General features: G+C 42.9%; 3 protein-coding genes and 1 long non-coding RNA gene across 5 annotated transcripts; all 4 read right to left on the bottom strand.

Annotated features, from left to right (window-relative positions):
- Window positions 1-1,584: 1,584 nt before the first annotated feature.
- On the bottom strand, window positions 1,585-6,104 carry dipk1b (divergent protein kinase domain 1B). Its single transcript, XM_070850919.1, has 5 exons — window positions 6,030-6,104; window positions 5,170-5,304; window positions 2,990-3,097; window positions 2,562-2,738; window positions 1,585-2,397 (listed from the first exon to the last, which is right to left on the bottom strand). Exons 1-5 carry the CDS (start codon window positions 6,096-6,098, stop codon window positions 1,585-1,587), a joined length of 1,302 nt encoding a protein of 433 aa, XP_070707020.1. The 5' UTR covers window positions 6,099-6,104.
- A 1,178-nt stretch (window positions 6,105-7,282) lies between these two features.
- On the bottom strand, window positions 7,283-10,171 carry LOC139219095 (uncharacterized). 2 transcript variants are annotated; one of them, XR_011585695.1, is made up of 5 exons: window positions 10,075-10,171; window positions 9,596-9,702; window positions 8,399-8,527; window positions 7,637-7,758; window positions 7,283-7,419 (listed from the first exon to the last, which is right to left on the bottom strand). It is a non-coding gene; the product is annotated as an uncharacterized lncRNA (long non-coding RNA). The 2 variants fall into 2 exon arrangements; XR_011585694.1 differs by having other exon boundaries at window positions 7,637-7,780.
- Window positions 10,172-10,561: 390 nt separating this feature from the next.
- Window positions 10,562-12,644, bottom strand: mrps2 (mitochondrial ribosomal protein S2). The gene is made up of 4 exons (XM_070850760.1): window positions 12,585-12,644; window positions 12,251-12,364; window positions 12,042-12,162; window positions 10,562-11,502 (listed from the first exon to the last, which is right to left on the bottom strand). Exons 1-4 carry the CDS (start codon window positions 12,607-12,609, stop codon window positions 10,956-10,958), a joined length of 807 nt encoding a protein of 268 aa, XP_070706861.1. The 5' UTR covers window positions 12,610-12,644; the 3' UTR covers window positions 10,562-10,955.
- Window positions 12,645-15,807: 3,163 nt separating this feature from the next.
- Window positions 15,808-22,187, bottom strand: ppp1r26 (protein phosphatase 1, regulatory subunit 26). The gene is made up of 2 exons (XM_070850387.1): window positions 22,046-22,187; window positions 15,808-19,598 (listed from the first exon to the last, which is right to left on the bottom strand). Exon 2 carries the CDS (start codon window positions 19,525-19,527, stop codon window positions 16,291-16,293), a length of 3,237 nt encoding a protein of 1,078 aa, XP_070706488.1. The 5' UTR covers window positions 19,528-19,598; window positions 22,046-22,187; the 3' UTR covers window positions 15,808-16,290.
- Between the last annotated feature and the right edge of the window lie 340 nt (window positions 22,188-22,527).

Genomic DNA, 22,527 nt, shown 5'->3' on the forward strand with positions numbered 1-22,527 from the left:
AGTCGTGTTTTCTTTTAATCATACCAGCAATTACAAGACTATATTTATTCATTTGTCACATAGATTGATGAATACTTTCAACAGTTGCACTTCTGAGGGGATATTTCTTGTTGCCTTCACACAGAATGGCTATGCAAAAGTGTGATTTTACTCAATTAAACCACAGATGTATTAAATAGGTGACAGTGGGTTACACTTTGCTCTCTAATAAATTGTTGTACTTTTAAATGTGTTTATTCCAGCCAATTATTACCACTTAAATATTCTTTGTTTTAGAAAAAACACTGTCATTATAAAATGTTTACAACATTTTGTAGAACTGTCAAGTGGAAGTGATTTTAAGGAGGCAGTGTTTCCTTCCTTTTTACACTGCAGTCACCTCAGATTTAAGTTTTTCCCCACTTTTACATCCAAAATAAATGGAATAAACACCCTTAGAGTTGAAATAAAACATCTAGGACTGTGATGGATCTTATTTTAATGCTAAATAATAAACATAGCATAAAGTTTGCTGAAGCAGGCAAAAAGTAAAACGTCACTCACCAATCAGGCGTCCCGAACAGCGTACAACAGTATTAAATCCTAGTAAAATTGACAATAAAGAGAATGTTGTTTTTTTTATTTTTCAGTCAGTCGACTGATCTGTGACATCCTCCATTTCCTTTGTCTATCCATGGGGAGTGTTACTGTACTAAAATTACCTTAAAAAGTACCTTAAATACCTTAAATACTTTGGGTTTGGTGAACTCCTTGGTGTAGTTTTCCTGTACTGGTCGGTGGAGAAGTACTGACAGAAGTGTAGACTGACAGGTACAGCAGTTTTCACATTCTGTCATAAAATACTTTGTTGTTCAGCAAAACTGATCAGACCTTTATTTGTCACATACACAGTTATACACAGTATAATCCTGTTTGACTTTTGACTTCCTTTGCCGTGACACCAGCTACCCATTGTAGATCATGGATGCTCATTCAAGTTTAATCATGTCCGATTGTCCTTTACAACTCCAGTCTGTTCATGTCCGTTCGAATACATCATCAACATCAGATCAATACCAGGAAGTACATTTCAGTGCTACTGTGTATATTATTCCATCCATTATTTGTACCTTATCTCTGCTTCAGATAGACTTATTCATACACAGAAAACAACAATACCCCACTAATATTTACAGTTATACAAAAACTCACACCCTTTCACAATTAGATTTTGTCTCTACTAGGGAAAGACAAAAAAGTATTCTACGAAACTACTTTAAAAACTATTTACACACAGACTATTTGCAAAATAAAGTCAAAGGCAGTGCCCTGAGAATATTATGTCTAAGCAGGTAAATGAGCTTCTCAAAAGAATGCACTGGAAAACAAAAGCATGATGGGGTTTGTTTTAAAAGACTCATCTGCAGTTTCATGTTATATAGTCATTATTTCACAGTTTCCAGTTACTCATAGCAGAGTGAAACTATATGAATAACCATCACCCTCTAAAGCAAGTGGTAAGGCTTCATAGGCAAAAACTATTTGCGTTTATGTGATAATTCACTCATCATGTAGAGGTACAGGCTGGATAACCTCAGCCTGTTTTCAGGAGTACTGAGTGTTTGAAATTTTCTTCCACAGTAATGTCTTCAGGTTGTTAAGGACTAGTGAGTGATGCACCTCCATCTGGCTTGCCAGACCACTGAGTGTCACACAGGTGCGAAGCTGCTTTTCCAGATCCCCGCGGAGGTCTGAAGGTGCCCCAAAAAGCAAGTAATCCTGCAACAGCACACACACCTTTGCAAGATTGGGCTGTACAACCTCAGTATTACACTGCTTCACTAGTCGATCACAGGTGGCCGTGCAATCGCGGCCGTACGTACAGTCTGCGTTAGTCTCACATCGCCGACCCCTCAAAAATCCCCGCACAACTGCCTCAGATGCCACACTGCGCAGGTTGGCCATCTTGCAGTCATACTTTGCATTGTAGCCCACATGGCGAGGGCTGGCATCACATATTAGGAAACTCCCATAGGACCCGTGGAAGACCTCCTCCACAAATTCCAGCAGGCCGATGGTGATGCGAGCCCTGCGGGGCCAGGCTGGTGCGAGCCAGTGGTTGAGGCTGGAGCTCAGGGCCTCTGGGACCAGAGCCTGCAGGTAATGAGGAACCTCTAGCCTGTAGAGGGAGCTGTGGCCCACACGTTCTGTCACATATAAGTCCCCACAGAAGCCTAGCAGCTTGGGGGTGTGCTCCTTCTCCTGCAGCGCCACCATCAGGAGGAACTCATTGATCTGGAGAAGAGCCCAGATGGACTTGGCCTCTGCCAGAGACACTTTGCCGTCCTGGTTGACATCAGCCAGGGCGATGACCCTGTCCACCAAGGTGGTCAAAGATGGCTGCTCACCAAGATTTGCCTACAAGAAGGAGGTCAACACACTTTGGTTGTTATGTGGTAAATGTGACATAAAATAAAATAACAGTGATATATCATAAAAATCTTGTCTGTATGCCTGTCATGAAAGGCAATAGGGCAGTTGCTCTATATATCTTAAACGGAGTCATTTCTAAGAAAAAGTACCTTGAGAAAACTGAGCAACATCTCTTTGAACTCATCCATAGAGGTCCCACGGGTGGGTTTGTCAAAAAGGCTCATTTCCTGTCGCAGTACAGAGTCTGGAGCCCCATCGGTCTTCACTGGATCCTCAATACCACACTTGATCACAACAGGCCTCTCCTTCCACAGTCCAGTGTACACCTGCAAGTGTACAAATGTGGGGAAATCAAGAGATGAGTGAAATGCCTGTGCTCTCGTGTGTGTGTGTGATAGAATGAAGGCTAGGGGTTGGGTTGTTTGTGTAAAAACACGTCGATTTAATGAGAAGCTTGTATCAGTGGAGACGACGCCCCATTCAATACTCAAAGGCCTTGCTTGTGGCTGGTTTGGAAGTGTTGTCATCGGCCAAAGGTTTGTGTGTGTGTGTGTGTGTGTGTGTGTGTTTATTTCACCTGATGAGTGGAGGAGGTGGACATGCAGCGCTGAAGGACCAAAGTTCTCTGATCGCACAGTGCTTTGCAGGACGAGCCTGATATTATGCCCCTTCTGTAGTGATCGCACTGAAAAAGGAGACAGGAAATGCGTCGCATCAACCGCAGGAAACAGTTCAGATGATCCTCCAAGTGTCCACTTGCAAAGCTGAATTCATTATTTCAACATCAATATATTTTTGTTTGTTCCCTCCAACGCCCATAAACATCCTCTCCACCCTTCTGCATTTCTGATTTCTCATTCCAGGTGTGTCCACTAGATGCTGCTATCACATTTTGTGCAAAATAAAAAGACCCATTCAAAAGCACAAATGTAGGCACACGAACTCTTTCCTTAGTCACAACATAAATTCTAAATTGGTCCATCTACAGCTTGACTGCTGTGTGAACTGCTGGAACTCCTTTTATTCTCAGTGCAGTTTATTAGGATACACCTGATGTGTTTTTTGAGACTTTTTGGACGGTGACGGTATGATCTCATGGTTTTCAGAGGAGTGGCCTGTCCTGTCCCTTGATGTCTTTAAACAGAGACATGTGAGAGTATTATGAATTCTCGGCAACATTTATTTTTCAAAATTGCCCAATGCGTTACCGGTGTAACTTTGCTTCTGTGTCCATGTGCATACACTTATGTTCTAAATATGGACTCCAGGAGGAGCAGCTGCTGTAGCATTGATAACAACTAATGGGGATCCAAATAAACAATGTAAAAACAATCATTGGTTTCGGGACAGTTTCTCTGCTGGGTGCAGGGCCCTCCTGGGAGTCTTGTCACCACTGTGGGATTGCCAGGAGACTCCAGAATCGCAGCTAATCTATGCTAACGTGCTGCTGGCAGCGGCTTCATATTCATCATACAGGCCTCAGAGTGGTAATGACCTCCTCATTTAAGCCCCAGCAAGAGGGCAATGAAAATGTCTCCAAAAATGTCTAACTATTCCTTTCCGATCTTTTATGGGTGTGTGAGCAACTTCAGAGCATTCCCACGACACCGCTGATCTCACTAATGTAGATCATTTATTGTGGTCTGCACCAAATAAACCTTGAAACAGTATGGGAGTAGCCATTCTGACTGATATCCAATGTGAGGGCCTCTTTGCCAAATTAAATCAGACAAACAGCACAAAACGTGACTGTCTTGTTCTGCACACTGTTTGCCTCCAAGCAGGCACAGATTCTAATAATGCGTCACCACAAAACAGCACTTGACACACACACACACACACACAGACACACACACACAGGCCCTGCCTGTCCTCCCAGTTCAGGACCATCTTCCTGACAAATCACTAAAAAACAAGCTGCAACAGGCACACCATAAACCTTTTAATGCAGCCATCTCATCAGCACTAATTCTAGTAGCATGAAACATTTCCTCCGTAATCATAAGGCTTTTGTTTATTACGTTGTTTAAAACACTTCCCAAACTGTACATCAGTGTGTATACAGGCACACCCCGCTGTGTGGATCTGATTATTTCTGATAATGAGTTTACATCATCGATCTTTCATTTTGCATGAATTACTCTGAGTGGTTGTCCCCTTAATAGCCATCGTATTCCTCAGTGTCTTATTACAGTAAATGTCGGTGCCTGCTCTGTTCCTGACAGCTGAAAGCTCTGGAAACAGCTGGGCACAGCAGGAGAGAGGTTGAGCTATGGGCTGTATTTGTGCCCAGCGTCTTCTGTTTCTGCCTGCAGCTCTGTAGGACGGCTAGAGTCACAGGAACAAGCCGGCAAACATAGTCAAAAACATTCTACAATGGCGACAGTTTATTTTACGTCCAGTGAAACAGAAAAGCACTGCATCTTCTCTGTCTTGGTTCCAAACAAATCCATTATGCATTGATTTGCATGTGAACTCTTAAAGCTCCTCGTCCCTCAACTCATGTTGCAAAAGCAACCTGTGCCTATACTGGCATGGAAAGCACTTGTTATATGGGTCTCGTATTTGATCACACCAGAGTTAGAGGTCCCACTTAAGCAGAAATATGGCCATAATAACCACAAATGAACCATTTAACTCAGCAACATAATATTGAATCAATGAGGAAGTGTGACCACTGGCCACAACTTTCCTCATCACCATCAAACTGATGGAGTTACAAAACTAGCTGCCATATTAATAAGAGACTATACTTACGATGACCATATGGCAGACATGCCCGCGGCAGAGCTCAGAGTACGAGGCATACTGCATGTAGATGACCCAGCTGGCGATGAGGATGCCCAGCCATGCCAGGAGGAGGTACTTCACCTTAATGGCTGGGAGACGACTCTTTGGCAGGGTGGGAGAGGAGGGGGGGTGGATCAGAGGCAGAGGGGGAATCATTAAAAAAAAAAAACACACAGTGAGCTAAGAAGATATGAAAACTGATCATAAAAATAGACCCAACCCAGGATGATTGACAGCTGGTCACAGCTGATATGAGGTGGTGAAAGTATTCACATCCAAAGCCTTTAAGTGCACAAGTATTGCCAGCAAATGCATTTAAAAGCATAAAAAATGCCCCCATATATATGACACATGGTTATCTCTATCATTATCAGACTGTTCACACTGATGCATCACTGTATGCAGGATCATACTGTAGCTATCATTTAACTGATTTTTATACAATCAGACTCCAATGAGAAGTTAGTGGAGCTTGAATATGAGGAAGAAATGTGATGGGAAAATGAAAATTCTCAAATAAACTACCTGAGAATTGTACTTCAGCAGAGTACCTGGGTTGCTCTACTGAGAGCCTTTCCACCACTGAGGCCTGCACAACAGTGAGGGAGTGATCAGCTGGTACTTGGCCTCAACATAAAACCACAGCAGCTGACATGTTGGTCTAACTAGACATTTTGTGATGCATGTGGACTGGACTCGGATGACCTGCACGCAGATACTGATCAGATGGTTTGATCTGATGGTTTGACGTGCAAGCAGGTCGCATCTGTGGACGCTGCTGTGAGGACAGAAGCCAAGCCGTGCCGTGCCTTGCCGTGCGTACACACCTGCAGCCCTTTGGACAGAGGGCAGAACAGCACCAGATGCACAAGTCTCCGCAAAGCCCTGGGCATCATGAGCGACTCTGTTTGGCGGCAGCGGAGCGAGAAAACCAGGGATTCCTGCGCGATCACATTCTCACAGCGAAGCTACGCCACGCGCCGCGAATAACCGACACCCGCGTCTGGCGATTACGCGCAAGAATATGCCATGATTTTTTTCCTCCAGCGTCTTTCGCAGCAAACGGGGACCGACACAACACCAGGTCTCTCGTAATCCAATGGTCCAACACAAATCATTCGCCTTAGACAAGATGATCAAGAGCGCGTCCTTGAAATTGAGCGATTTCAGATTTCAGCTCCATACGGGCCAAAAAAAAAAAAAATCTCAGCTACAGCCCCCGAAATTAAAAACCTCCATCCCCAGCAAATGCGATCAATAGAAAGGGAGCATCTTCCTCATCTCATCATCAACACGAAACCAGACAAAAAAAGATGTGGCACAGAAACAGGCAGCAGATCTCCCGATGAGCGCACAGCCTCTGCTTCCCACAGACTCATCTTTAAAGGGAAGGAGCTCAGCTGTGAGCTGGTTTTGCACCGCCGACATAAATGTCTCTGTGCTTCCTGTCCCCTTCCTGTTGGGGTGGGGTGGGGGGTGAAACATGGGGCACCCTGACACCCATATTAAAATAGATGTAAGCCAAGCCTTGGGTAATAGATCTATTCATTTTATTTATAATAATAATAATAACCATGACCATCTGTGGTTTGGGTTAAATCACTGCTTTATTTCTATTTTCTAAAAACAGTAGAAGGCTTCACAGCTAAGATATATCTGTTGCTGCTGAATCCAATTTTAAATCAAAAATGATGTTGCGTGTTTGCTGGTCTCCAGATGGAAAGCGAACCCAGAGAACGAGCAGTCAGCTAGATGTACTGGGGAGTAACCATTGGCCATTGGATCTGGTGGCGAGCGGGGCTGAAAACTAATGGAATAAGGTGGACAGGAGAGCAGTGGAACGTCTCAAACACAAGAAATTGCTCTGAATGTGTCAAAATGTATGAAGTGTGTCTTTGCGGCCAGTTAAGCGGCCAAATAATTGAACAGGAAAACTAAGGGAAGGAAAGGAGCATGTAACAGTGTTTCATTTATCTTATAACGATTAAAATGAGCAGCCTTGGGAATACAAGCAAAGACCCCGGTCAGATCAATACAGCTGATTACTAATAATTCATGTAGTTAAATAAAATACACTCAATTACATTTGATCTTTTATTGGATACTTTGGTCGACAAAATATCACAAAGGTTTCTGCGGCCTGCTCACTTTCAGCCATGTCTTCAACCACATCTGCAGCTGGCCTCGAATGTCTTGCTCTGACAGCGGGGTACTTCACTGTGAAGACAAGTCAGAATTAGACATTTGGAATAAAAAAAAAAAAACAACTCAACAATCATTTAATCTTTCACCAGCTTTCAATAAAGCGATCTGTTGGCAAACTACATCGCTCCTGATCCCCACTGCTGCAGGTTTTGGATGGAGATGATAAAACGCAGGCCTTTTACACCCTGGATGAGAACAAAGGAGATGCACGAGCAGAATGAATTCTCACCTTCTCTGACAACTTTGTCGCTGCTTCACAGGTTTATCAGGTCCATCGGGGATTAACCCTGGGCCTCTGCGACGAAGATCTTCAACAGTAGGCAGGAATCAAGGCTTCACGTTCTTCTGCCACTAAAAGGATTTGATGTTTGTGCTACAAATTAACAATATGAATTACTGACTGACATTCATATGACAGTTCATAGAAATACATCGACCTGGAGGTAATCTAAGTATCTGGCCCGGTTCCATACTCAAAGCCCACTACACAGTGGAAATTGAGCTATCGTGAGCCACTCACTTGCTGTTTGCCCACTTAGTGCACAACAGAGACACGGCAGCCAGAGTTGCATCTCAAGGGGCAAAATTAACCCTGATGTGTCCAGTTACAGAGTTTATGTTGAACTAGAACAGTTACCGTGCTCTGACATGCAGTCATCTCAGTATCCCAGATCAGCACGAGGGCAAAGCCACGCTGTCGCTTCAAGGATTCAAGGAACTTTATTTGTCATACCAACACACATTTACACATGGGGTGGTACGGAGTTATGCTCTCAGGTCCCGGTTTAAGCCACGATAAATATATAGAATAAAATATAAAAAATAGAGGTACTATATTAAATAGAAGTACTGACAGAAAAAGAGCAGTATAAAATAAAATAAAAAGTACACGTCTATTAACATAATAGGAACAAGCAACTGAAGTTAGCTCAGATATCTGTGCATGTGCAAATCTGCAGTGTGAGGTAAAGTGTTCTTGCTGTGCACAAACCTGCATGAACACGAGCAACGCACCAGAGGACAGAGGAGACTGTTGTACTCCTTTTTAACACATACCGAGGATCCCTGTCCATTGGTTCATTAACATTTGGTATTCCTGAGGCGGAGCTGAAGGCCACATCTAGAAAGGAGAAATCATTTTAGCCATGTCATTCTAAAGCAGGAGCCTAGCACGGAGCATCGCTGTCACATCTGGCTGTCCGAGAGATGCAATCTGATCGGCCCAGTGCTGAAGTAAAATACGACACCAACGTCTAACAACTGTGAAATAATAAAAACAATAATAGTAATTAATAACTTAATGCGACACTGTGGCGATGAAGGTGACCACCACATCAACTCTCTATCAATTATTTCATTGATCACTCATGGTTTTACATGTTAAATTGAGGGCAGCATGGAAGCATGTAGAGCACGAGCACAGCTCTGCAACATTTTATAGCGACTTACAACAGTTTGTCATTGACAGAAAATAATCCACATTGATTCTGATAATCATTCAGTTAGTTTTAGTTAGTGATGATATGAAATGAAAGATTAGTAGTTAATACTAAAAAAGCGGGCGGCTGTGACTCAGTGGTAGAGTGGGTCGTCCCTCAATCAGAAGGTCGGGGGTTCGATCCCCAGCTCCTATGGGTCAACATGTCAAAGTGTCCATGGCTTCAGTGTGTGAATGAGTATGAAAATTAGATCCCTCCTATATGACTGATGGGTGAATGAGGATGTCATGTAAAGCGCTTTGAGTAGCTGAAATAACTAGAAAGGTGCATTACAAAATACAGACCATTTACCAATATGAATATTTTCTGCTGGTGGGAGAAACGTTCATCACGATGGCCACTGGGAACTTATGATGGGCATGAATAGACCAATAATTATTTTTCTAGTGAAGAAAATCATCACTAGATGTGCACAATCATTAACTGTAGCCCATTTCTCATTTAGGTTAACAGTCCCTTCAATGCAAATGACCGTTACTGGCGTCTGTCACCAGGGGGCGCCAGCACGAAGCTCAGTTTTTTATTTTCCTATGATTTTAACATTTCTGGAAAGATTCTCCTGCAGCTAAAGTTGGTTTCAGGAATGTGTACTATACCTGCGGACGTATTAAAGCTACTTCCTCACTGTTACTGCCACTGGGAGAGAAAAAAAAAAAGAGTGGCGCTTGTTCACAAACATTTACACTCACATTAATCCATTTTACAGTTTGGGCTGGACTGTCAGGCGTTCACATGCTCGCCGAGCCTCCGTCTGCTAAAACGGGCCGGTTTGTGTGGGAGTCAGCTGTAAGAGGACCTGAGAAGGACACGGAGAAACAGTGACTTTCTGTAATGCCAGCTTGAACATGGGGTGGCATTAGCTTACACCCTGAAATAGCCTGTTGCTTACTGCGTAGGAGGCACGTTGCCCTGACGCAGGAAATTATTTAGCAAACACGAAAAACAAAACTAGAATTATTAATCTGAGATTAAACCACGACTCTGGTAAACATAGCTGAAATATTGTTGACATTAACGTGACATTTACAGAGATAGGCGGAAAATTGAGACTTCATAAGTTAACCTTTATATTTTGAAACTGGTGTTTTGTCGGTAAAATGTGTCATTTAATAGCAAAATATAAGGGTTTTGAACTCATATATCGTCTATAGGCTTTATTCCCACTCACCATTTTGTCCTCGCAGCGGGTTCCCTGCTGGTCAGTACAGGAAAAATATGCTGTACATCTACGGAAACTCGGCGGGGCCAAACCTGATACACTGAGCCCATAGAGGAGCAATGAGCTTTTTCTAGCGAGTTTACTACCAGTGTGCTTGCTTTTGTAATTCAGTGACTGTTATGACCTCAAAAAAAAACAAACATTGTTTCGATCATTTTTCAAGCAAAAAAGCTTAAAATTCTCTGGTTCCATCCTCTCCAACATGATGATCCTGCTGTCCTTTCTTGATTATTTTGTCACATCACTGGAAAGAATGACGCAATCATGTAATCAGGCTGCTTAAAAATGACCATTTGAATGTACTCACATGTACTGCTGTCAGTTAACGGAGTTTAAGTTGCATTGTTGCAAAATTTGTACAAGGGTGCACGATAGTGGCAGCACAACAGAAAAGTTGGGTCTGGATTAGAAGGAAACTCCGACACTGGTGTGACTTGAAGAGTGTTGGTTATTATTCAGAATACGTTTCTTCGACCTGTGAACGTAACAATAACAGAGTGCTGTCTGATTCAGAATGTTAGCAGTTAAGATCACGACAGTACATGTAAACGCAAGTCACTGTTGCAGACTGAGTTTGTCCAAATGCAAAATGATAAATGTTTGCGCATCTACTGTAAGAAACATGAACATTTGAATAAGAGGACCATGTGTCACAGAAACAAGAGTCAGTAATGAGGAATATACACAAACAACTTTAGGCTCAACACATTCATCTCATCGCTAGCATCAGATCTGGTCTAAATGCAGATGCATGATGGAGGAGTGCAGCAGATGGTCTTGGCTTTTTAAAGTTAATCTTTCAAATGTCTTTAATTTAAGAATACATTATGTCACGAGTTCTCTGTGGAGACTGGAAACATGCCCTGCAGTAGCTCCATCTGTCTCCTTTTCTCTTTGGCACGGTTGATGGTCATCTTGAATAAGCGACAGTACAGCTCCATGGCAACTGGAGTGTCATCGTTCCCAGGCACAGGGTACACCACCAGGCTGGGGTTGCAGTTTGAGTCCACCACGCCCACGGTGGGGATGTTCATCTTTGCTGCGTCTCTAATTCCCACGTGCTGCTGAAACACGTTGTTGAGAGTGGACAGGAAGATGATGAGGTCCGGCAAGCGGACTCCTGGACCGTACTGGACCGGGGCGTTGGTGAGGAGGCCGCCCTGCCAGTACCGTGTATGGGCGTACTCCCCACAATCCTTGGCGGTGGTCTCCACCAGGTGGCCAAACTGACGCCGGCGGCTGACAAACAGTATGATGCCACCGCGATATGCTACATGGGCGGTGAAGTTGAGGGCTTGCTGAAGGAGCTCCACAGTCTGGTCGAGATCAATTATATCTTGGTCCAAACGGCAGCCGTAGAGGTAAGGCTCCATTTGCCTAAGAACAAAAGAATTAGAGATTTCAAAAAAATCACATTAAAACAGGACATTGATGCCTTTAACCACGAAGTACACAGTCATGAATGAGATGTTTCTATTATTCTCAGTATAATCACTCACAGCAACCTGCTGTGCTTCAACTTTCAGGGCTACAGCAATCCCATGTGGATAATATTGTCTTGTTCATTCATCAGCACTCACCATTACTCAAACAGCAGCTCATAGCATTTTCTGTGCTGTGGATAGTGTGAATGCAAAAAGCTAGTACTGACATCATCAACATTTCCTGCATGTGCCTTCATGTAAAGGAGTGGTGGCCATTTATTAAGGCACAGGTGACGTTACACATTTCAAAATTCAAAGAGCGAATAAAGCAGACAAACTTAGTAAAAACAGTTAAGATTTCAAACAATTATGCACAGCAATCAAAAACTGAACATGATAACTCCAAGTTTATGTTTGGCAGTCCAACTGTTTTAGTCTCCTACAGTCTGTTGTAACACCAACAACAGATCAGCTGTGGGAACTCCTACTAACCTGTGTCTGCATCCTTTTTTGTGGCCAAGATGCACTCTGGCGTTGAACAGGTCTTTCACCGAGAAGAGCTCTGACAGTCGGAAAAAGTCCGGCTTCTCCAGTGGCTGGTTTAATATCTTTTCTGTGCGTAGAAGAAGTGAAATTACTTTAAGTCAGAAACAACAGCAGCGACTAAGGTTGTCTCACACACACTCGAAAGCTTAGCTCACCCGAATCGTCAGCTTGTGGTTGAGGTGATTTGATGGACGCTGCAGTGCCGTAGTGAAATCCACCACAGAAGTATCCCATACTAACAGCCCGTGACTGTCGTAGCCCACAGATGCCTAAATAAAAGATACAACTGTCGGTGAAAACGTCGGACATTTAGTCGTAACAAGCGAGTTCTGCTAGCTACCCAGCTAGCTAGCTAGCTACAGACGTTAGCTGTAAGCTAGGTCGCTAATTTGTCGTTTAGAACCACAAACATAACATTGAAGAATGCAAGAAGTGATCTGAAAAGTCGTTGTCTCAACTGGAGAATAACAAAGACTTGTGTACTGGTACCTTTTGTCAGTGCCCGGGCTGCCATGCTTGCTTCAGTGCTACGGAAGGTCAGCCTACTGCGGCTGCGTGCTTGTAGTTCAGGACTGCCGTAAAGTTCTGTCGTGACTCGCTTCGTTTTAAAGACTAAACACCCATGATGCAATTCTTTTTAAACATCACAACTTTATTGACAAACAAACAAAAATGTCTGCCCTCCTTCTTTAGCTATTACATACGGCATAAAAGAACATAAACCAACGCTATTGATAACAAACAACTCCTAATATATTGCAAATGTTGGATCAGTTTTTTTTCTTCCTAAAACTGAAATTCTTACAAAAACATCAACTTTAATGATAAATTCATGCCAGGTATCAGGTCCAAGGCGACCAGATATGAGCATTAAAGAATATCAAGTAACTTAAAACCTGACATCAGTAAAAAATTAATTATTCTGTAACAACATGAAAAATCTCTTTTTAGTCCAAGACTGTAAAAAAAAAAAAAAAAAAAAAAAAAAGAAGAAGCCCTAACTGGATACATAAACAAGTGAACTTTATTTCACGTAGGCCTACTGTTATATATTTTGGAGAGTCTACTTAGTATATAACGTACCACATTGCAAAAAAGGGCATTTTATGTAAATCCAACTCCAAATCTAAAAAAGAGGGCCAACATAAAAAAAAAAATTGCCACTGGCCTCCAATATCAAAACCAAACCTTAGATAAACACTTGATAAAGTGCAAAATAATCATTTAACAACCAATACTGACATCAAACACCATCTACGTGCATGTTTCAAATGCACGGTGATGTTTTACTCTGCTATGCTGTGGTGGCTGGGCACTTCATTTCTCCTGAAAAAGATGAAAATCGCCTAAGAACAATGGCTCACCGACAGTTTTTATTGGATTGCCATCACTCACGGAGACAAAACCATTTGGGTCCAATCACATACCTGCTGACTGGAATGAACTGGAGCTTTCTTTTGACACGCTGCAAAGTCTTGTTCTGCACAGGAACACCACTGAGAGAAGGTCCCCCCTGCAAGTATCGTATATACAGAAAATATTTCACACTCTCTGGACCTGAACAACTTTTCACAAACAACCACAGTAAAAAAAAGAAAATCCTGTTTTCCTTGCCATTGAATGTAGTGAATGTAGTGAAGTGAATGTAGCTTATTATGTTACTGAATACCTGGTTTCATTGAAAAGGGAAATACTTAAGCATGAGTAACTGCACTTATAACTGCCATGTTCCTACATAATTGTACCTTGTTGCATTTTTTAGCCAGGTACCTCCTGTTGAACATGCTGCTTCTCTCCTCTGTGGTAAGAGCTATACAAGGTATGAAGGTGATGCCAGGGTCAATGGCACTGGACAAAGACCTGGGACAAGGCAGAGCAGGACACACATCAGACCAATTCTTAGTAATCAATGCTCTAATGGTTCATCCAAATCCATCTTCAAGCCCGTGAACATAGGCTGTAAATTAAGATGATGGGTGTTCCATCAACCACGGTGCAAATTATTATACATTACTAATGAGGAAGACCCGTTGTTTCTCTGATTCCACTCTTTATTACACAGATGCACTTAAAAGACACAGCAAAAAGTTTTTTTTGTCTGAAAGAGTAAAAGAAAAATGAAACAATTCTTACAAAATATTTACAAAAACCTGTCAATGCACAGCATGTTCAGTAACTTTTTTTTGATAAACAAAAATAAATAGCCTTTTTTTTCATCACATATTAAATTCAAGAAAACTTTAACATGATAAGGTAATGAACACAATAGATATCAAGTTTAGGGAGACAGAGGAGTAACTATGTGGCTTCTGTGGAATCTAGAACAACACTGGAGTCATAGAGGTAATAAGTCCAAGACTGTTGTAGTGGCTCAACAACTGAGCTTTAAATTCCCATCTAAGTTTTTTAAAACCATATAATGAAATAATGGCACTGAAAAACAAATGTTGTTGGCTAGTAGAATATCTCCATGGTCACCAAGAAAGGATATAAGACTGTTCCAGTGCCCACTGGTATCCTAAAATTGCTTTTCAAAGATGGGTCAAGGATATAATATGTTTTGAGTGAGTACCCTAGCCTTTTCTCTTCATGTGCAAAGGTTAGAAAGGCTGTGCTCAGTCTGTGGGTGAGGTGAAAAGGCAATTTTATGGAATCATAATCACAGATCTACAAGAGCGTGAGGTAAGCGCTGGACTCGAATGATAAGGTAGTGCACGGGCAGGAGAGTCGAGAGTGGTGTGTCGACCGAAGCAGCCACAGCGAAATAATGAAAACAAAAAAGTGGTAGAATCCAGCCAGGTGAGGTCATGGTCAACTGTATAACACTAGATTAGTTGTTGGGGTCAAAGAGTACTTCAGGAACCCTGACAGTGTTTCAGTAATCAGTGGAAGACTTCAAATTCTAAAATATCCATGGGTTATTAGTGGTGGGCAATATAAGACTTTGTGTTTCTCTATAAAATTGTTTTTATATTCTTTGGATTCACAGTACTAATTTAAGTTTTTATAACCTTGCATCTGACTGTCTAGAAAATAAGCACTTTGCAGAATAAGCAGAGATTTTAATAAAGTAAGCTAATCGCATGTTATAGAAAATTCTGATACAATATTTTAGCCATAGCGCCTTGCTGAGCATGACATTTCCCCAAAAATAGCATATAGGGCTGCTACCAACGCTCATGTTCACACTGGACCCATTAGGCAATTTCATTGATAAACTAACTTGTCTTTTAGTCAGTGAGAAGTAATACAGAGTCGAAAATGCCCATCAGAACTTCTCAGATACCACAGGGACGTCCTCAGATGTCTTGTTTTGTTGGACCAACAGTACAAAACCCAAAGAGATTCACCATTATAAAAGAAAAGGAAAAATAAATCCTCACAGTTGCTGTTTTGTATGCACAAGTCTCTTTTCTGTTTCCCTCCCGACCTCTCCAGTAATGGTACCAAGCTGTGTAAAATTTGACTTACTGTTCACCAGAATGTGAATGGATCTACAGTAATCTTATATGTTTTGTCTTCGGATTTTTATTGAGAGATCCCTGATGAAAGGCAGTGATGGAGACATGTTACAAGAACGTCAACAAAAGTAACTCTTTAACATTTGCACATAAAAGGTCTTGGAGTTCTTCTTGAAGTAAACCATTTCTAGTTCAGTGTCACAGGTGAATTCTGAATGATTATTTGAGATCATGTATTTTTCTGATTAAAATTGTTCATTTGTGTTGTCCCCAAATTCTAAGCACCTGAACTTAACCATAAATCTTTATTTTGTCAGAGTGATCGGTAATTATTCTTGGTCACATTTACATAAACTGTGAAAGCTTTTTAGAACGATGCCATTTTCTTGAACTACTCTGCCTTTCGATCGTGGTTTAAGTCATGCAGTCTGCCTCTTGTACCAATATGTCACTGTATTGCTTTTCAAAGGGTTTGATGATATGCTTTAACCTAAGAGCACAAAAACAAGTTTTCATCATGGTGCCATTGTGTTACACGGCTGTATAAATGTACAAACACATTTTCTTTTTTTAAAAATGCCTGTTTTGTTTTATTGTATTAACAAACATTCCCTTAGAACCTATAAATGAAGGAGTTTGATCATAACCTAGATTATATTTGTTAGCAGGGCACAATCAAGAAATATATAAAATTGGATTATGATGCTATGGGACAAAGTGACCAAAGAAAATACTTACAACGTGGAAAAGCCCTGCTTCTTCTCTGGATTTCTCCTGTTGTCTGACTCACAATCTGCCTCATCTATAAATTCTTCCTCTGCTCTTTCTAGATGCACTTCTTTATCACCTGTCTTCATGCCCTCGCCTTCTCTTTTTTTCTCACATAGCAAGTCCACTCGCTCCTTTCCCTCACTCCTTTCCCTGCTTCGAACCTGGACATGGTTGGTCCTATTAGATTCCAGTTCGACAAACACACTCTTGTCCTTCGGCATGTGCACCATACTCTCCGTCTCCCCTTCTATAGGGCACTGTGACCTGTGGCCAAGCGTGAGGCTCTGTGTAAAGGGCATCCTTGGATGTTGCCTGGCAGTGGACAAAAGGTTTAAAACAGGGGATCTGAACGTGGTATTCACAGTTGTCTCTGTAGAGAGGGGGAAAGCAGCTCTGCTGGCTCTTGCAGAGGACCAAACAGAGACTGGAGTCTGTGATTTGGGGTTAATGCTCCCGCTTTGATAGGGCAGAGTCACTGATGCAGTCTCACTAATTTTAGAAGAAGTGATGTGGAATGGAGTTCGACTGAAAGTCCTCGTGTCAGTGGTGGGGAGTCCGAGGCTCTGGCGCCACTTGATTGACTCAGAGCGGGAATGAGCAGTGTTAGTACTCACAACTGGCCGAACTCTCTGCACTTGTGGGGTGACGTCCTGGGCACCACCTCTCCCGAGGCCAGGCCTCTTTTGCTCAGTTCTAGCAGCCCCCGCCCCGTCTGCTGGCTCCAAGAGACTGTGGCTGCAGGACTGGACTGAGGACAGGCGCGACTGTGCACCTACAGCAGAGATGTCCTTCGGCAAACTCTCCGGCGTTGGAAGAGGCTGACTGCTCGGAGGAGAATGTCCAGAGGGAGGCCTGATGCTTTTTCTTGGAATTTCAGCCAGCTGATTTTCCTGTTTAATATCTTCATCTTGAGGCAGAGCGCAAACTGTGGCAGTGCCGTTCCTTGATACATCTTCATCTTTACTTTTCTCTATGGTGGAAATTTTGGCCTTTTCAGCCAGAAACTTTCTGATCTCTTGCTCGATGCTATCGTCGCTGTCTACTGAGCTGCTGTCTTCCTTTAACTGATGAGCAGCCTGAGTATTGTGAAGCGACGGCGTGTCTTGACCCTCCGTTGCTTTCAATTTCCCGTTTCCATCCTCATCCAAATCATGCTCTTTGCCATCATCACTTTGTTTATGTTGTGAAATGCTTGTCTTACACAATCCAGACTTGTCTTTCATTTCTTCCTTATTCTTTTGCACTTTTTTCAACACACAGCGCTTGGAAATAGAATCAGGTTTTAACTTTTTGGTCTTAGGTGCTTCATCCTTGAGGCACTTCCTTGATTTCCGCTTTAAGTCCCTCGTTTTTTTCTTGGACTTCTTCTTTGTCTTGAGCAGGTCTTTTATAGCGGTGTCTAGATCCTCATCACTGTCAAGCGAGCTGCTTTTGTCTCCACTTTGCTCTGTCTTGTGTGATCCGGCAGTTGGGTGTGTTAGACTTCTCTGGGAAAGTGACAGTGGGCTTGATTCTTTTCTATGCTCAGGTACAGGTTTAGAGGCTGTTTCTTTACCACTGCTGTTATCTATCCTTGGGATGTTGGAAATGCTACAGTTTTCCTCTCGGTGTTTTCTTCTCTGTGTCAATGACAATCTTGGAGGTTTCTTTTGGGTTGCAACCTGTTTTTCCTTCACCCTCTCTGGTTCGTCTATGCTATGAGGCTCTGGAGTCACAGCTGAGCTGGGCGTGTGTTTGTGCATTTGGGCCTTCTGTTCAAGAAATTTCCTTATTTCTTGCTCTATCCCATCTTCACTATCAACGGAACCATCACTTTCTTCGGCCGGGCAGTTCTCAGGAGGTGAAGATTGCAAGGAAGAATCGGTGGGGGTACAACCGCTCAGACCGACGCTATGATGGAAGGCCCCAGGCATGACAGTTTTGGAAAAGTCCAGTATTGCCTCAGCACACATGAGCTCTGCAGTTGTATTAACTTTTGGAGGGGAGGGGGCAGGGGAAGGTTGCTCTTTGAAACCCTCTACTTTAAACAGAAGCAATCCATTTCCTTTCCCTTTCGAGGTGGGTTCAAAACCAGATGAAGGAGGAGGTTGAACAGATTTCTCTGTTCGGGTCTTTTTCTTTTTTAGCTTGTGTTTCTTCATGTTATCTGTGCTTGTACCTTCAGCAGTGTGCATTAATGGATTAATAAAGGGTTTTTCCTTGTGCAACAATGGTTTCAGGATACTCTTCTCTTTGAGTTGCTCTTGCTGGTAGCAGCGAATAGCTTCTTCAATCCCATCATCACTGGTAGAGTCAGACTCCTCTTTGAATGCAAGCGGATTGAAAGCTTCCCTTTTGTTCTGCTGCTCCTTTTTCTCTAACTGGTATCTCTGAATAGCCTCCTCGATGCCGTCATCACTACTGGAATCATTGGAGTCTTCCTCCAATTTTACTGTGTCTGGGCGCTTTACTTTGTCGAGGAGGCCGATTGTTTTAGAGGGGCTCTTTGTCTGCTCTTTGGGCGAGACTAAAGTTTTGATTGTTGTACTTGAGTCAAATTTCTTAACTGCATTGTCATTTGGGGAGGTCTTGTTTTTGATATACTTTTTTATAGGTGTGACAGCTGGTGCTGTGGGAGTCTCAGCTTTGACACTTTTTGGACACTGATTGCTGGCAGTCAAACATGTATTGCTGTCAGAGTTCTGTTTGGAAACTTCAGGACTAGGTGGGGTTTTCTTGGGAATTTTGGATGATTGGAGAAAGGTGAAGCATGGTTCCGCCTTGCGTTTGTGATCATCCTTCTCCTTTAGGTATTCCAGTATTGCCTCCTCAATTCCCCTGTCCACAGAATCATCGCTGTCAGAGTCGCTGCTCTCATTGTTGACTGGGGAGGAAACATCTGCCTGTTGGCTTTCAGTGGATCTTTTAGTTTTGGACTTGGCTCCCACATAAGAACCAACTGCAACCTTGCAGACTTGGGGATGACCTTCCTGTCCTGATAGCACATTTCCCTCGATCTCGTCGCCCATCTCGAGTGAGGACTGGGTGCTCCTAAGACTCTCTATGATCATCTGGACCTTATCTGAGATAGGTGTGCCTCTGGTGGACAACTCAGTGTCAGAGTCATTGAAGCAGACTGGAAGGCTATAGCCTCCAGGTGGGCCACATGTTCTCCATTCCGTTTGCCTCGCTGCAACAGGAGGTACATTCATCAAGTACATTCTAGTGAAGTGAGGTGTGGTCCTCGACCATTGGAGTGCAGCTGCCTCCGATCACAATCACATTGTTCGATCTGAGAAGAAAACAGACACAGAAACTTTGATGTCAAATCAGACCACGACTCATCTGTCAAATTATTCTGATGTTGCAATACATTACTATTATCTCCGATTAGAACTAGTCTTCATTTGTTATTTCTTTCAGTAAAAAACAATGGTCAACTCTGATAGAGCCTCCTAGTCAGAATATATATCCCTGTCAACAGCTGCACATCCTGATTATGCAGCACAATATGCATTGTCAGTGCTCTGCTACCATCCTGTGGAGGAATTTGACCACTCTGTAGTATTCAGTGCAGGCTGTATGTTGTCATGTAAAATTAAATGGTCCTAAATGATTCTAGGTGATTTCCTTTGCATGCCGGGGGTGCAGGAGTTGGTGTTTATTTGTGGGCTGTTTGAGGAATTTCTGGGAGACTTGAGGTGACTGCCTGGACAACATGCCAGATGCCTGCAGCGTCTTCAAAGGTAAAGCCTTCAAATCAAAAGTAGGCAGGCATCAAGGGAAGCATTATGGATAACGGACGTGCACAATTGAGTAATTTAGTCCTCCAAATTATTACTGTTAGGAGTGGGATCTGAAGCTGCAGGTTGTTGTGGCTGGTTCATCTATCTATTAAGGGGGTGTCAGGGACAGGCTGTCAGTTGTGCTTTCACACGAATGTACCCTCTAATTACTGCATCAATTACCTCGAATTAATGTTGTTAAGATATCATGTTTTTTCAATTGGTCCTTGTCCCCTCAACACTGTCTCGCTTGTTCCTTTTTAATACTACACTGGGTGGTGTTTAAGCTGTCCTTGATGGACACCTTCGATGGTGCACACATCCAACTGTGTAATGCAACACAGAATAAATACTTACTATTGTGCTACTCAAGACATGAGCAGAGTGGACTGCTGGAGTTCAGTCACGGGTATTCAGAACTTTTATACAAGTACAGTGGCAAAGACAAAATTTGGTTGCCTTTAGAAAATTACATAATTATCAGTAAAATGTACTTAAATGATCAGTAGTCAAGGTACTTCTTATGGAGGGAGAATGGCAACTGTCTGTCACATCATTATATAGAATATTACTGGATAATTATTTCTGATGCCTCAATGTGTAAACCAAATTATCATGTTCTAGCTGGTGAGGGTAGAGCTATAAACAATGCACCATATTTGATACGATCCTGGCCTTTTAGATGTTAATTTGCTGAATCTGTAGTTATATAAAGTTATAAAAATATTAACAGTGCACATAACTGCAAGGAGACTGTACTCTATGATACTTGACTAAGTGCAATTTGTTACATTTCACCTCCTGCTTGCAGACTGAGGAGTCCACATATGTTAAACACAAAGTTGTGCTGGTTTTCATATCAGTTAAACATAATGTTACAAGGCTTGTGTTCTGTTACATGTTGCAAACACGAGGATATCACACACACACACACACACACACACACATCTAAAATGCTACTCCTGGTACCTGCCAGGCTCCATGCATTGGACGGCAATGTGGCACCTGAATCCTGTACTCTGTGAGACTGTCCTGTGAGCAGCCTAATGCTCAGAGCTGAACCCTGCAACAGCCATGATTGCGTGTCCACGAACAGTCATGCTTCCTGAGATGAACCCAGCTGAGGAGTCGCTGTGCAGGAGCCTCTGCTAGCCTCCCCACCTCAAATGTAAATTCACCCTTTCAGCTGCAGCCTGCAGGGGGAATGGGCTACCCGACTACAGCCTGACACCAAGAGGCAATATGCACAACTCTTGATCAGCCTCCTCCATGACTAAAACCTGCTGAACGCGATAGAAAAGTGCGAATAAACTACAGGAAGCCAGGGTGGGTCACCACAGACGCCTCGCTGAAAAACGCAGAGAAGCTCACAATCCGAGCTAAAAACGAAGCACAACGTAGTCGTGTGCCAACTTTGTTTGACATATGATGTGTACAAAGAAAGTTTCGCCAGACGTGCCAACATTAATGGATTGTATTTTCTGTGTTACATAACCAAACATGTTTTAGCGCGTATTTTCCCACCCGGACGCTTTCCTGGTCGCAACAGAGCAACCCCGGCTGTCCCCGTAACCCTCTAGCGGCACGGACTGTGCTGATGCCCGGCGTGCAGCGTTAGGAGACTCCGCAGAGCAACCATGTTTCTTGGTACCGGCCACGGTTGTCAAAACCCACGCTATTCGGTCGTTAGCACCGAGAAACGTAAGTAATGTCCGTTTACGCGTCTATATAAAACAGTATGGTGGTTTTTTTTGGCTGGAATGGTGTAAAACATTGGAGGGATAACCGAAGCTGGTCGGCGACTTAAAAGACACAGGCGGGCCTCCCGGCTGCTGCAGCCCCGGCATTTTCTCCGGCAAAGAAAGCCTTTGTATTGAGCCACAGCGTTCACTCCTAGCCTCGGCTATTTTCACACAGCTACCGCCACAAGACACACCGCGCAAGTTTAACTCACCTGGACATGACACAGAAAGACCGCTACAGCAAGAGTGTGCTCATTGCTGCGTTGAATTTAGATACAAGAAGAGCCGTCGTGGAGATATTTTGCGTGTCCGTCAGCAGCTCGCTCACAGCCTGAAGCTCTCGCCGTCGAGTCCCCCTCCGCTCCGACTGCCGGGCGGACAAGCTTCCTTAAACCCCGAGTCCAGCCAAGCATGGACCCTTTCATATATGGCATCGGCATTTTTCCCGGAAAACAAGTCTGCTTACATCTTAAATGACTGTATTTCACACTATTGCATTCCGAAACACATTGTTATGTCTAATTTAGATGAGTTCGTGCTGCATTTATACATGAAAAAACAGCTTTTCCGGAAACAAATACGTATTTTTTATAATATCCCAGAGGTCTTAGCGACAGTGTATGAAAGCCTTCTTATTACAAAGTTTTATCTCCCACATGGAAGAGTAGTTTTATTAAGTATGCTTACACTGATG

The sequence above is a fragment of the Pempheris klunzingeri genome, chromosome 19 (genome assembly GCF_042242105.1).
Source record: "Pempheris klunzingeri isolate RE-2024b chromosome 19, fPemKlu1.hap1, whole genome shotgun sequence".
NCBI classification, from domain to species: domain Eukaryota; kingdom Metazoa; phylum Chordata; class Actinopteri; order Acropomatiformes; family Pempheridae; genus Pempheris; species Pempheris klunzingeri.

Bases quoted from the DNA above. Each gene is read 5' to 3' on its own strand.
- mrps2 (XM_070850760.1), bottom strand. From the start codon at position 12,609: ATGGCAGCCCGGGCACTGACAAAAG. The intron at 12,163-12,250 runs GTGAGCTAAGCT...TTCTACGCACAG, and splicing joins ACCACAAGCTGACGATTCGG to AAAAGATATTAAACCAGCCA. The intron at 11,503-12,041 runs GTTAGTAGGAGT...TTTTGTTCTTAG, and splicing joins AAAAAAGGATGCAGACACAG to GCAAATGGAGCCTTACCTCT.
- ppp1r26 (XM_070850387.1), bottom strand. From the start codon at position 19,527: ATGTACTTGATGAATGTACCTCCTGTTGCAGCGAGGCAAACGGAATGG.
- dipk1b (XM_070850919.1), bottom strand. From the start codon at position 6,098: ATGATGCCCAGGGCTTTGCGGAGACTTGTGCATCTGGTGCTGTTCTGC. The intron at 3,098-5,169 runs GTAAGTATAGTC...CTCCTTTTTCAG, and splicing joins ATGTCTGCCATATGGTCATC to TGCGATCACTACAGAAGGGG. The intron at 2,398-2,561 runs GTACTTTTTCTT...TCCTTCTTGTAG, and splicing joins TGTTGCTCAGTTTTCTCAAG to GCAAATCTTGGTGAGCAGCC.